This window comes from Ictalurus furcatus, chromosome 16 (assembly GCF_023375685.1).
Source record: "Ictalurus furcatus strain D&B chromosome 16, Billie_1.0, whole genome shotgun sequence".
Lineage (NCBI taxonomy): Eukaryota > Metazoa > Chordata > Actinopteri > Siluriformes > Ictaluridae > Ictalurus > Ictalurus furcatus.
In genome coordinates this window covers 28,979,092-28,993,638 of record NC_071270.1, presented here as the reverse complement: position 1 = coordinate 28,993,638, position 14,547 = coordinate 28,979,092, and the positions used below count along the sequence as shown (strand labels likewise).

The window sequence follows — 14,547 nt, the reverse complement described above, 5'->3', positions numbered from 1 at the left end:
ATCAGGTTTATTGTCAAAATGTACAGACTTTCAGCTGTTTGCGATGAACACATCAAACTAAAGCAGTTGAAATATTCTTCAAGTGTTTTCCCCAAATTCAACTGAAAATGCAACTTATAATGACTTCTCCAGTTTAAAATTATTCACCCCCTTCATGGCGAGCATCTTTAGTAGAGCTCCTTTTGCTGTTATGACCTTCTGCGAATGAGATGCAGAGCCAGACACCAGCTTCTGCAGCGTTCCTGAGGAATCTTCTCCCGTTCCTCATGAGCAGTGGCCTCCAGTTCAGTAATATTCTTGGGTTTGCGTGCTACAACCGCCTTCTTCAAATCCCACCAGAGATCTTCTATGGGGTTCAAGTCAGGTGACTGTGACGGCCCTGTAGAATCTTCCAGAACTTCTTCTGTAACCAAGCCTTGGTGGAATTTGAGGTACGCTTGGGATCATTGTCCTGTTGGAAGGTCCGATGATGCCCAAGCTTCAGCTTCCTCACAGACGGCATGATGTTTTCTCCTAGGATTTCCTGATGCTTTAATGAATCCATCTCGCCTTCCACACGCTGCAGGTTACCAGTGCCAGAGGATGCAGAGCAGCCGCAGAGCATCACCGAGCCCCCACCATGCTCGACTGTGGACAGAGTGTTCTTTCTTCATTCTTCTTCCTCCAGACGTACCGCTGATCCATCGTGCTGAAAAGTTCCAGTTTTGTTTCATCGCTCCACAGAACACAATCCCAAAACTTCTGTGGATTATTTATATGATTCTGAGCGACTTTTCTTGTGCTTTTGGGTCAGTAGTGCTGAACGTCTTGGAGTTCTGGCATGGAGACCTTCTGAGTTTAGTACACACCTTACTGTGCTCACTGAAACCTCAGAGTCTGTTACACCAGGTCTCGCTGCAGGTCTTTTACAGTCACTCGAGGGTCTTTCACAACCTGCCTTCTCATAAATCTGCTTGCAGCCGTTTATATCTTCCTTTTTCTGCCCCGTCCGGGTATTTCAGACATTTTCTACCCCAAGCCAGTTCAGGTATTTCATGTGTTCCAGCTCAAGCACACCTGCTGTAACTAATGAAGCCCTTGATTAGTTTAGTATCAGGTGTGCTCGAGACAACACCTGCTCTGCATATCTGTGCTGTTGTGAGGGATTCTATTCAGGGGGGTGAATCACTTTAAACTGGAGAAGTCATTATAAATTGCATTTTCAGTTGAATTTGGGGAAACCGCTTGAAGCGTTCGTCGTGTCGAACTATTTCAATCACTTTAGTTTGATGTGTTCATCACAAACAGCTGAAAGTCTGTACATTTTGACAATAAACCTGATTTGAAATGGGGGTGAATACTTTTTATTGCAGCTGTAGTTTATGGAAGTGTGATTTGTAATGTGTTATGGCTGATCTCAGACCTGTGGTGATATGGAACCTATGTGTGCAGGTGCTACTGCAGGAACAGAACCCAGGTATCAGGTACAAGTTTAATGTTCCCATCCAGCGCACGGGCAGCGGCGACCATGACGTGGGCTTCACCTGGCACCACCTGCCCTGGTCTGAGTGCTCAGCCACCTGCGCAGGAGGTGAGACACTCACACACACACACACACACACACACACACACACACACACAGGTGCAATGCTCACCTGTACGCCTGCAGATAGAAATGAGAAACCCTGAGAACTTTATTAAACAGGATGGAGATTCGTATAGGTGCCTTGTCGTGTTGCAATGTGGAAAATTGTAAAGAATTTTACAAACTATGTTGATTTAATTTTTTTGTGTAAATTCATGACATAAAAAATGCCAGTTAAGTCCATTTCAGTTCCAGGTTGTAAAACTGCAAAATGTGGAAAAGTTCAAGGGGGGTGAATACTTATGCACAGCACTGTAGATATGATATGAGAGCGTATCCTCAGATCTGATATTTCTGACCCCCGCTATCTCTGCTATCTTCTGAAATCGGGGCCCAGGCCGAGGTCTGCCTCTGATTTGCAGGGCTGAAAGCCAGAACCACACATTAATGTGAGCTCTCACCTCAAACACAACCAGACTGCGCTCAGCCTCGCCAAACGCAAATGGCTTCCTTACAACAACAAATAGTTTTCCTTCTCTGCTCTTTTTTTCCCTCTCTCAAGCTGCAGCCACTGAAAACATTCAGAGCGCTCGCGATACGGTACGCGGCCGAAAAAATGCGAACGCCGCAGACTGGACTGCGTGGTGGTGGGGGGTGCGAGTGGTGCGGGTGGGGAGGGGGACTTCGACCACCACGGAGTGCACACTCAGTGCGCCTTGAACTCCACCTCATTTACACTAATCTGAAAATCCCCCGGAGCAACACTTATGTCATTTGCGAGATGTTTTGTTGTTAACGTTCCTCGTTGGCAGAGTCGAAGCCCTTCGTCTGGCGAATTCCACAGCGAGGATTTAAACCCCGTTGCCTTTCTTGATGTTAAAAGCTATAAAGTGTTGGGATAGTCTTTTAAGACACTACATCACAGTTGCACCAGTCCAGATGCTTGGCTCGAGTTTGGCCTGTTTTTCACGTCACCGTTTCATTGTTGTTGCAAGTCCAATAACAGGTTTATTTAGAGAAGCCTTATTTAGAACGATACCCACAATAGCGCCGGATTGTAAACCAGTGACGAAGTGAATCTTCTTTATCGCGTGATGGTGCAGGGGCACAAAACGCCGTGAACGCGACACGGTCCAACCCTGACTGGCGTTATTATTTTGCATGATTTCACTGTGAGTAAGCATCAGACATAACAAGCTCTCACAGCTTAGCAGACGCCTTTTCAATTTCTCAACATAATGGGTTCCCCCGACAGGCTGATAGAATAAAAATGTGTGTATGGAGGGCTAGAATATTCTCTCTTCTCTCTCACACACACATGGTGGCCTTGCAGGCTGGCCAGGCTTGGCATTCACCAGATTTAACTTCTTATTTTTTTTTCCGCCGGAGGCCCCGTACGGCGCAGCACCGATGGCTTCGTCTGCTGAGCACACAGTGCAGCGCTGGCTCCGACTCCCACCGCACTAATCTCGCAATCAAGAGCCAAAGAAAAGAAGGGCTCCTCTGTAAAAGTCATTCAGCAAGACACTCACTTAAACTCCGAGGCATTTACACACCTAGAAATACCGCTGAGGGGAACATAATCCAGTTCCCGTCCTTCTCTGGGCACCGAGCGCTCTGTCAGCGAGCGGCTCTCTGGAGGAAGCGGCTTGTTTTTAGCGCGTGCACGCTGACCGCACGGTCACGTGACACTTCACCGAGTAGTATCAGAGACGAGACTCGCGAGAGAAAATCGCAGAAACGATGTGAATTTTCGCTGTGTCCTCAGGCTCGCAGAAACAGGAGGTGGTCTGCAAAAGGCTGGACGACAACTCGGTGGTCCAGAACAGCTACTGCGATCCTGACGGAAAACCACCGGAGAACCAGAGGCCCTGTAACTCCGAACCGTGTCCACCTGAGTGAGTATAGGACTAACCATACACAAGACTAACCCTCCTGGGCTCATTGAGGAGCTCTGCTCTGATCGCATGCTGGTTCTACTCAAAACATCATCTCAGGTTTCCAGATGCAGCTAAACACCACAATTTCTAAATAAATAAATAAATAAATAATATTCCAGCCATTCCATCTAGTGATTTGTCCTCATCGCAGAGTTCAGAACCATTCATACCTCACCTGCTTTAGCAGAACACTCTCAAACCCCAAACAGCAACGTGATTTATTTCTTCATTCGTCAACTGTTTTAGATATGAACCCGTGCCAACAGAAGAAAAGAAAAAAGCCTCGGCATGAGAAGAAAAGTGGAGAAAAGTGTCAAAAGTGCCCACCTGCGTTTAATTACATCAGCGGATCATGTTTATGACGTCTCCAGGGACAATATCCATAATACAAAACCTTACAGTTTGCCTCTGCTGTCCTGTCGATGGGCCGCGCAGACGATCAGAGACGATCAGAGTCGATCAGAGTCGATCAGAGACGATCAGAGACGATCAGAGACGATCGCAGTCAATCAGAGTTGATCAGAGATGATCAGAGACGATCAGAGACGATCGCAGTCGATCAGAGACGATCAGAGACGATCAGAGTCGATCAGAGTCGATCAGAGACAATCAGGGACGATCGCAGTCGATCAGAATCGATCAGAGACGATCGCAGTCGATCAGAGACGATTAGAGACAATCAGAGACGATCAGGGACGATCGCAGTCAATCAGAGTCGATCAGAGATGATCAGAGACGATCAGAGACGATCACAGTCGATCAGAGACGATCAGAGTCGATTAGAGACGATCAGGGACGATTGCAGTCGATCAGAATCGATCAGAGACGATCGCAGTCGATCAGAGACGATCGCAGTCGATCAGAGACGATTAGAGACGATCAGAGACGATCAGAGTCGATTAGAGACGATCAGGGACGATCGCAGTCGATCAGAATCGATCAGAGACGATCGCAGTCGATCAGAGACGATCGCAGTCGATCAGAGACGATTAGAGACGATCAGAGTCGATTAGAGACGATCAGGGACGATCGCAGTCGATCAGAGCTCGGTCCGCTGTGCAGGTCTCAGTTAGAGGAAAAAACACAGGATGAAAGAGTTTCAGCTCCGGCTCTGTGCCAGTGGAGGTTTTTGAGAATTAAACCTGAACTGAGAGATAGACATCACTAATAACACCATCACAAACCTGTTCCCAGCTCAACCAGCCTCCAACAACCTCCGAACTTTCCGAGAACCTCCACGTGTATGACAGCTCTGTGTTTGTCTTCAGATCTCTTTCTAACCTTCGCACTAATGACGAGGTTTGATGGTTAATTTGTTTATATGACGAACACATGACTGGATTCTGTAGTAATGCACCAGGTTTTAAACCCGTAAAGCTGCTACACTCCAGTCATTCTTCTGGACATAGAATACCTTATGGATTTGTCAACGTTTTATAATCACTGTAAAGCACACCCTCTAGTGGCTAATTGCGTTAATTAGCACTCTTATAACTAATAAATTTCAGACCATCACACTGACCATGAGGATTTATTGCACTTGACGACACACGTTTGTTCCTGGTTTAGATCTTACCTGACAGACCATGATCAGTTTGTTAGTGTTACTGGAGATTCTTCAGATCCTAAACATTACAGTACGGTGTCCCACAGGGTTCTGGATTAGGACCACTATTATCTTCCTTTTATTTCCTTTTACTTCCATCTGGGGGAAGCTTTAAATAATCTTTCGAGAACCATAACATGGAGGGTTTTCCCACTGATATAAATAAATCTCTAAACCATCCAAACACCTTTTTTTTTTAAAAATAATAAAATGAACAGGTTTAGCACGCTCTGTCTCAAACCATCACATTTCTGAATGATGGTGAGTTGTCGATATGATCTCTGTAGTCGCTGATGTAGAAAAAACCCAGAGGTTATATGTTCTGCAGGTGGTTTATCGGCGACTGGTCAGACTGCAGTAGGTCATGTGACGGAGGGACACGGACGCGTACGGTTCGCTGCATCCGCAAAATCATCCCTGCAGAGGAGGAGAACCTGGAGGACGTCCACTGCCTGACACATCGACCGATCGAGCACGAGAGCTGCAACAATCAGTCCTGTCCTCCGCTGTGGGTTCCTCTGGATTGGTCTGAGGTGAGAGCATCAGGAGGGTTCTGCTCCAGTTTGGAGAACTACAGACACGTCCTGAGAGATTAAACATGTCTAGATCATCATTAGGGGCTTGGTTATGCACTTAATTAAGATGATCGAGAGTACAGTTAAAGCTTCTGAGATTCTTCTTCTTTACAGCTGTCAGGACAGATGTTTCTCTGCAGCGTCTAACGTAGGGATGAGACCGAATATGAACACATTATATCAACAGATCCTTCGTTCTAAACGAATACAAATACAGATGTGAATAGGAGGTGCACCTAAGACCAGGTGTGTGAACCTGGACTGTGCGAGTCTTTCCCGTCCTCAGGCTTTGCTTGGGAGATAAGTTAACAGTGGTGCGCATGTATTTCTGATGTATTTATAGAGCCGCCATGCCACGTGGCCCGCGCCGCTACGCCACGCCACGCCCACACACTGTCCACAGGACAACACATCTCTACTGGAGTCTCCAGCACTTCATTTATTTGAAAAAATATTAACTTGCACATGTTTCTCAGGATTTTTTAAAGATCGTCGTCTTTCCTGTGAAGGTGAGGCGTCAGGAACGGAGGACAGGAAGTGCAGTTAAAGAAGCGAGAAGTACGCTAGCGGGAAACTGGGAGAACTTCACTTGGGAACTGAGGAAACAAAGATTAGAGATGTGATATAAAAACGCAGGTCTTTACCCAGCGCTGATTCTGTACTGTCATGCTTCTGGAAGAAATGGAATAGTGCACTGAACACATGACTGGAATAAACGAATCAGACGAGTTTAGGAGCTACAGAGATGCTCCTGGACCCGAGACGCCGAAATCACATCCCCAAGACTTTCAACTTTACACGTTTAAAAAGAATATTATTGAATAAAGATGTCTCATTTCTGTCCTCCGTGTGTGTGTGTGTGTGTGTGTGTGTGTGTGTGTGTGTGTGCGTGTGTGCGTGTGTGTAGTGCACTCCGAAGTGTGGCCACGGCTTTAAACACCGCATCGTGTTGTGTAAGAGCAGTGATCTGGCTAAAACCTTCCCACCAGCGCTGTGTTCAGAGCTCATCAAGCCCCCGGTGAGGATGCGCTGCAGTCTGGGCCGCTGTCCGCCTCCACGCTGGATCCCCGGAGAGTGGGGGCAGGTACGGACACGGGGTCACACTGACCCCCATCAGCAAACTCACACCTGTCTCTCTGGCTCTGTGAAAATGTAACTTCACTGCCCTCATGGATATCGAACAATTGCAACCACAACACAGGTTTATCAAAAAAAACACACTTTGTTAAACATAGATGTGCAACAATTATTGGCACCCTGTTTTCTGTACTGTATCCTGCACTACGTTTTCTAAACTATTTTTATATGAACAGAATATGAATAATAATTTGTGAAGCTGGTGTACAAGAAGCTCACATGAATAAGTTCAGTGTACAGACGAGACGTGAGCTCCAGCTGAGCTCCTGCGTACGAGAACGTGTGTTTTAGTGAACGGTCAGCAGAATTTACACTCGGATGATTAACTGAGGGCTTTAGAGAGGCAGTGACGTGCGACCCTGAGTCAGAGAGAGAGAGAGAGAGAGAGAGAGAGAGCGGGAGAGAGAGAATCAGACAGAGCGAGAGAGAGAGAGTCAGAGAGAGACAGAGAGAGAGACAGAGTGATAGAGAGAAAATCAGACAGAGCGAGAGAGACAGAGTCAGAGAGAGAGAGAGACAGAGAGAGAGACAGAGTGAGAGAGAGAATCAGACAGAGCGAGAGAGAGAGAGAGAGAGAGACAGAGTGAGAGAGAGAGAATCAGACAGAGCGAGCGAGAGAGTGAGCGAGCGAGAGAGAGAGAGAGAGAGAGAGAGACAGACAGAGTGAGAGAGAGAGAATCAGACAGAGTGAGAGAGAGAGATTCAGACAGAGCGAGAGAGAGAGAGAGAGAGAGAGAGACAGACAGAGTGAGAGAGAGAGAATCAGACAGAGCGAGCGAGAGAGTGAGCGAGCGAGAGAGAGAGAGAGAGAGAGAGAGACAGACAGAGTGAGAGAGAGAGAATCAGACAGAGTGAGAGAGAGAGATTCAGACAGAGCGAGAGAGAGAGAGAGAGAGAGAGAGTCAGGACTGAACGATGCTCATAACTTTGTCCTGAATGTTTGAAGTTTATTTCTGCTGAAGACGAGGCGTACGTCAGGGCCAAGAACATGACGAAAAAAAGAAAGTGCACTTCAGAATGACGGTTTCTGCGATCTTCAGCTCAGGACGTGTTCTCTACAGCACTACAGACCTAAAGCTGCTTTTCTAGTTCAGAATCTTCGATTTCAATGTGCGTGTCCTAAAACAGCGCTCTTCTGGGTTGTTGTTTTTTTTTAAACCAAAAACTTGTAAAAGATTTTATTTGTGAAACGGAGATAAAAACAATAACAGTATAAAAATATTCAGGCTTTTATTATGAGTTAGAATTTTCCAGCAAATCTGCATCAGTGCCAGACACGAGGTCAAACCTCAGATACAGTGCAGTTAAGGAAATTTTTTTAAAAAGAAAAAGCTTTGCAGATTTGGAAAAGTTTTGTTTTTATGTGGATTATTTGAGTGATTTTAAAGAACCTTGGACAGGCTTTCAGCAGCTCGTGCTGTCTAGAATTTAATAAGCGTAATCAGTACTGCCAGTCACGCGTACATTCAGCCATGCCCACAAAACTCCATAAAAGGCAACGAGCTGAAAATGACAAAGCAGCGAATAAACAGAGCCTGCACGGACTCCAGTAATGCAGCTCAGCCACTGCAGCGCATCAGCGACCGCAGACTCCTCACCGGACCGCTAGTCTTATTCGTCTTGATTTTCCGACATCGTGGTGCTTGTGTAAACGCTCCTGCGCGTGATTTATGAATAAATATATTCGTATCCAGCGTGATACATGAGGACTAAGAAAGGCATGACATGCGCTCGTGATTTGGCGTGGTGCCAGATGAACGGATTTCGGCCCGGATGGGGGGACAGCGATGCTGCTTCCCTCCTATAGCACTCCCAGTCTATATGTATCCAGAAAAGTTTCAGGATCCTCCTCTAGAACAACAAGTCCTAATTCACAGGAAGGGTTCTAACGGGAGATCCGCGGGCTGAAAGCCGATTGGTTTAAATCCCACCCAAAGCCGCCAGTGAGTCAGCTGTTAATTCAGAAAGAATGAACCGGGAGCGTCACAGGCTGCTGGAAACTCATTTGAGGTTACTAGGAGTCCTGCAGAGATCCTGGAGCTGCCATCACGTCTTTCTGCTCTCTCTCTCACGCACGTACACACGCCGAGCCAATCGCAGAACGTCAGCGCTTCTGAAGCACGGCGCTCGTTACCGTCCCGTCCCAATGAGCGAGCGACGAGCTGCGTGTGTGTGTGTTGTATTCGGTCACTGAGCAACGGCTCGTTTTTTCCACTGGCTCACAGTGTGAGGAGACAACTGGAAAAATCAGAAGTCTTTAACTTTTGTCGTGTAAAAAAAACCCTCCGCCCACTCATCCCCTCGTCCCTAAACACCATCTCTATAATTTACAACAGATGACAGCAGTGCAAACTTCCGTCAGCTAAAACACTGACCTTCCACCAGTAGCCGAGTGTCCACTTAGAGCTTCAGTGCTGAAGGACGTATTTATAGAGCAGGATAAACTAATCCTGAATAAAGATGAGCGCAGTGAGAGGACACAGACACTTCATTTCTGTAATGCTGAAAACATGAGCAGACGCAGGAGACGAGCACACTCACGCTAATTCATGCATTAACCAAAATGCATCATTTCTGCACGCTTGTCTGGCCACAACCTTCAGAATCTTCGTGCATTAGTTAAGATTCATCAAGATCGGAGCTCTAGTGACGAAGTAGATGAAGTTCAACATGTACACAAAGCCACGCCCCCAGGGTCTGCGGTAGACAGTGGATTTCAGTTAGCGTTAGCATTACTGAGGATCATCATGATGTCACTTTTGAGCGATGAGGCAGACTGTTTATTTATTCAGGGCATTACCTGACTTCGTTATTTATTTATTTACAGATGATAAGAGTACCTAACACTTGTCGTACTGAATTAGGAGAGATAACGTCACTCCTGTTTCTCCACTCAGCCCTGAAACTGTTATAGCGAGTTATAGCGCTATAATATCCTGTTTTTCTGTGTAATTATCTTCCATGAGTTTTTCAGCTGATTGTTAGCTACACAGGATTTAACTAGCATTACATACATTTCTATGTCGGTGCGATATCCGAAACACCCGGCTCCACGAGTGATAAAAACGTTGTCTTTGATTCGTTGTGTAAAGCTAGACATTTAAACAGAACAAAACTTTACACAGATGGTGTTTACACACTGTAAAGGCGTGACACACGTCCAACTGCATCCCTTTCATCAGAATTACGTTTGTATTTTCAATAATCTTTGAAAATTGCAGAAGGTTGATTCCGGATTTATTGCATTTCTTGGAAGTATTTTCGAAGCCCATTTATTTGGCTGTGCTGGGCGCTTACCGCCATATTTTTCTTTCCAAACAGACTGAGATGTGGTGGAGTGAAAGGCTTTGGGGGCGTGTCTATAAAAAGACTGACAGGGGGCCCAGTTTTCCAAAGAGGTTTTTTCATGCTGATGATGTTGCTTCAAGTATTATTTTTATGATATTCCACATAATTCCCAGGCTGTTTCTACTGGTAAGGGGGAAACTTGTAATAAATAAATAAATAAATAAATAATAAAAATGGACTCTTGTACCTTTAACGGGAACACAAACTTTTAAACACAGAGATACAGTGAGCTATTAGAGAGATATAGCCACTGGATTGAAAAAGGCCACAGAATCCTGTATTTAGGGCCGTTAGAGAAGGTCTGTGATTGGTTGTCTGATGCGACAGTCAGTTTGCAGCGCCCAGTAAAAGTAGGCGGAGTCTTGAACACATTTATTGATGAAACTTAGTAGCGTCTCGAGTGACACTAAAGGTCTGGATTGTTCGGCTACCTATGGGACTAGCAGGACTAGCAGGACTAGTACATGCTAAGTGTGTGTGTGTGTGTGTGTGTGTGTGTTGTGTAGTGTTCAGCACAGTGCGGTTTGGGACAGCAGACGCGGACGGTGCAGTGTTTGTCCTACACCGGACAGCTGTCTAACGATTGTCCAGAGACTCTGCGTCCCAGCATGATACAGCCGTGTGAGAGTAAATGTGATGCCACGCCCATTACCAACGGTGACGGTGAGTACCAGGACTTTTCTAACGTGAACATTAATTTGGTTGACATGGCAGGAACATTTTCTTCTAGCATCCTACAGTTGGAACTTTCTTTGTTTTGTTGCTGTAAGGGTTCTAAAGGTTCTGTTTAGAAACTTCTTTAAAAGTAGAACACTTGTGAAAAGCTAGAACTATTAACAATCTAAAGAACCTTTGAGAAAGCAGCTTTAAAAAAGAAACAGGTCTGCTTCCTTCCCTGGGTAAACCAGTCTGAGGATCCATCTACTCTCCTGTCATTTGCATATTGCACCTGATTGGCTGTTGAGGTTTATGATGCAATAACACTTCCTGCCTGTCTCCTGTTGATCACTAAATCAGATCTTCAGATCCTCTTTCTTGAAAAGAACACACAAAACATTTCACACTTTGTGGTCAGAGCTAGAACTAGTGCAGATAATGTGTCTGGTGGAAAAGTGCGATATTTATTGGCACCCAAACTGTTCAACGGCTTTCCTTCCCATATCAGATCAGTTTTCCAAATGGACTCTAATCTTGCATTTAATTGTTCCTCATCGGGGAGCCGTGATGGAGCATCTGCGTTTTCTTTCGAGCAGTCTAATAAGGGAAGAGGTTCTGATGGTGATAAGGCAGTTCAGGTTCTCAGTGCTGTCCTCCACACATGGCAGTGAACCGGGGCTGAGGAACGAGCCTCGTGATTACTCGAGAGACTTCATTCCAGTTTCTGTGTCCCTGTCTGCACCGAGGGGTGCAGCGTGATGCCTAATGCTACCTACAGGAGGAAAAAAGACTCAAATCAGCAGGTAGCAGGTGCTTAAACGTTTACCTGCTCAGTGAATTTACACCATGATATCCAGAAATAAAATAAACATTCTGCACGAAAGAAATCACCAACGTTCAGGCCTTTGTTTAATCCATTTAGTTAAAAATGTAACTACTGTTTTCTTCATCAAACTCAAACGAGTGGGGATTAGTTCTCTAGAACAGCGGCTCTGACAGCAGCGCAGGTTTATATTAACGCTCTCGCTCTGATACCTGATCGTTTCTATAGTAACGGCTGGTTTACCGGGTCGTGTAATAATAAACAGATTATAAAACATGTGCAGTCAGTGTGGTAAGTTTTAACATGTATGGAAGGAGTCTCCAGTGTCAGCGCTGTGTAACAGTCACATCTTCAGGACAGAGGAGTTTACGCTTTCTCGGTAACATGCGTAACAAGCTGTGATTTTATTTTTTCTTATTCACGTGAAGAGAGAGAATAAAGAGATGAAATAAAGAGAGAGAGAATAGAGAGGGAATAGAGAGAGAGAATAAAGAGAGAGAATAAAGAGATGAAATAAAGTGAGAGAGAATAGAGAGGGAATAGAGAGAGAGAATAAAGAGAGAGAATAAAGAGATGAAATAAAGTGAGAGAGAATAGAGAGGGAATAGAGAGAGAGAATAAAGAGAGAGAATAAAGAGATGAAATAAAGAGAGAGAGAATAGAGAGGGAATAGAGAGAGAGAATAAAGAGAGAGAATAAAGAGATGAAATAAAGTGAGAGAGAATAGAGAGGGAATAGAGAGAGAGAATAAAGAGAGAGAATAAAGAGATGGAATAAAGAGAGAGAAAATAGAGAGAGAGAACCTGAACCTGAGCCCAACAGTACCGACAGTACTAACAGTAGCGACAGTACCAACAGTACTAACAGAACCAAGAGTACCCACAGTACTAACAGTACCAACAGTACCAACAGTACTGACAGTACCAACAGTACTAACAGAACCAAGAGTACCCACAGTACCAACAGTACCGACAGTACCAACAGAACTAAGAGTACCCACAGTACTAACAGTACCGACAGTACCAACAGTACTAACAGAACCAAGAGTACCCACAGTACTAACAGTACCAACAGTACCGACAGTACCAACAGTACAGAGAGTACCAACAGTAATGACAGTACTAACAGTACCGACAGTACCGACAGTACCGACAGTACTCCTGAGTGCTGCGCGTCACAGGGGAACAGGCGGTGGAGATTTATAGAGCCGGTAATTACTGTCTGAGCTGCAGCATACATGAGAACCGAAGAGTCTCAGCAGAGCATTCCTGAGTGCCGCTGAATGAAGAATGGACTCCTGCCCATGCGGTGATTACTGTCTGGATTCCAACACACCTGAAATATAAGCCTTAATCTGACGACTGGCAACATTCATCTCCACCAGACGCCGAGCGCTCCAGGCACTTCTCAAATCAATTAATCTGAAACGCTGCACGTGTTCTCCCAGCCATCAGGAGAAGAAAAACCGCCTCTCCTCCGTCTGCGTCTCAGCACTGCGTCTCAGCACTGCGGCCTCCCTTCCTCTCAGTACCATAAAATACTGCTGCAGGCGCGGACAGAACACTAAACCCAGTATCAAAATGATGATGTTTTGTAAAATTGCGAGTTATCCATAAAGTTTTAGGTGCGGAAATGATTTGATCATTGGAAATAATTTACACACTTGGAAAACTTCTTCTGTAACAGCGTGCATGATATAAATACATACATAAATAAATAAATAAATAAATAAGTCAATAAGCAGGTATATATAAGTTCAGCTCAGCTCTCTCTGCCCGGATCCGTCTCTCTCCCTCCTTTTATCTTCTCCGCCGCAGCTCACTTCAACACTTATTAGTAAAACTCTCGTAAAAGTAAAAGTCTCACACCTGCGCTTGGCCACGCCCCCACTGCTGCAATAAATAGTGAATAAATAAATAAATAATGTGCGTAAGTTAATAAATGTCTTCCGGAGACGGTGAAATAAATCCTGATGATGAGAGCGGAACTGTCCGTGCTCTGTGTGTGTGTGTGTGTGTGTGTGTGTGTGTGTGTGTGTGTGTGTGTGTGTGAGGGGCATACTCTCTCTCCCCTATCAATCACAGTGACACTCAGCCATGAAAGCGGCTGCCTATGAGACAGGAAAGCTAGCGCTAGTTGGCAAAAGACCAAACTGTGAGAAAATAAATAAAAAATCCAGAATAAATGTACAATCCGGTGCCAGTGTAATCGTTAAGGGTTAAATGTGAAGACATCTCGTCATTCAGGCAGGTTAGTCGCTTGTCCAGACTTTTGCAAGCGAGGAATTTTATCTACACCCTCCGTTAATCCTCTCTATTCATCCTCTTCTTTTCCTCCTGTCTTTAGAGTGCAAAGACGTAAACAAGGTGGCGTACTGCCCGCTGGTGCTGAAGTTCAAATTCTGTAGCCGTGCCTACTTCAGACAGATGTGCTGCAAAACCTGCCAAGGACACTGAAGATCCTGCAGAGAGAGACGAGAGAGAGACAAAGACCACATGAGCTGGAGGACAGAGCTGCTTCCTCTCTCTCTCTCTCTCACACTCACACACACACACACACACACACACCTGCTTTTTCAGCCCTGTGGAACCCATACCACTGATCAGTGATCACTGACCACTGACACCTTTTATTTTTATTTTCACTTCTGTGAAGTGGGAACTTAATAATATGGTTATTATTGTTATTTTATTATAATAATAATTATTATTGTTGTTATTATTAATGTTATTGATGTTGGTCCGTCTGTCCGTCTGTCCGTCTGTCTGTCTGTCTGTCGTAATCCAAAGTGCTGGACACATCATATGCAGAAGCGGCACCGCTAAAGAGGTTTATTATAACTGTGTAATACCCAAAAGTGTTTCACATACTCTCTCTCTCTCTCACTCACTGACACA

General features: G+C 45.1%; 1 protein-coding gene across 1 annotated transcript in view; it reads left to right on the top strand.

Moving 5' to 3' along the window:
- adamts6 (ADAM metallopeptidase with thrombospondin type 1 motif, 6) overlaps positions 1 to 14,106 on the top strand; it is a 79,231-nt gene extending 65,125 nt beyond the window's left edge. Inside the window, 6 exon segments of the mRNA XM_053644731.1 lie at positions 1,432 to 1,570; positions 3,333 to 3,462; positions 5,439 to 5,643; positions 6,593 to 6,769; positions 10,677 to 10,833; positions 13,997 to 14,106. Coding sequence (XP_053500706.1) covers positions 1,432 to 1,570; positions 3,333 to 3,462; positions 5,439 to 5,643; positions 6,593 to 6,769; positions 10,677 to 10,833; positions 13,997 to 14,106 — 918 coding nt within the window.
- Positions 14,107 to 14,547: the final 441 nt, after the last annotated feature.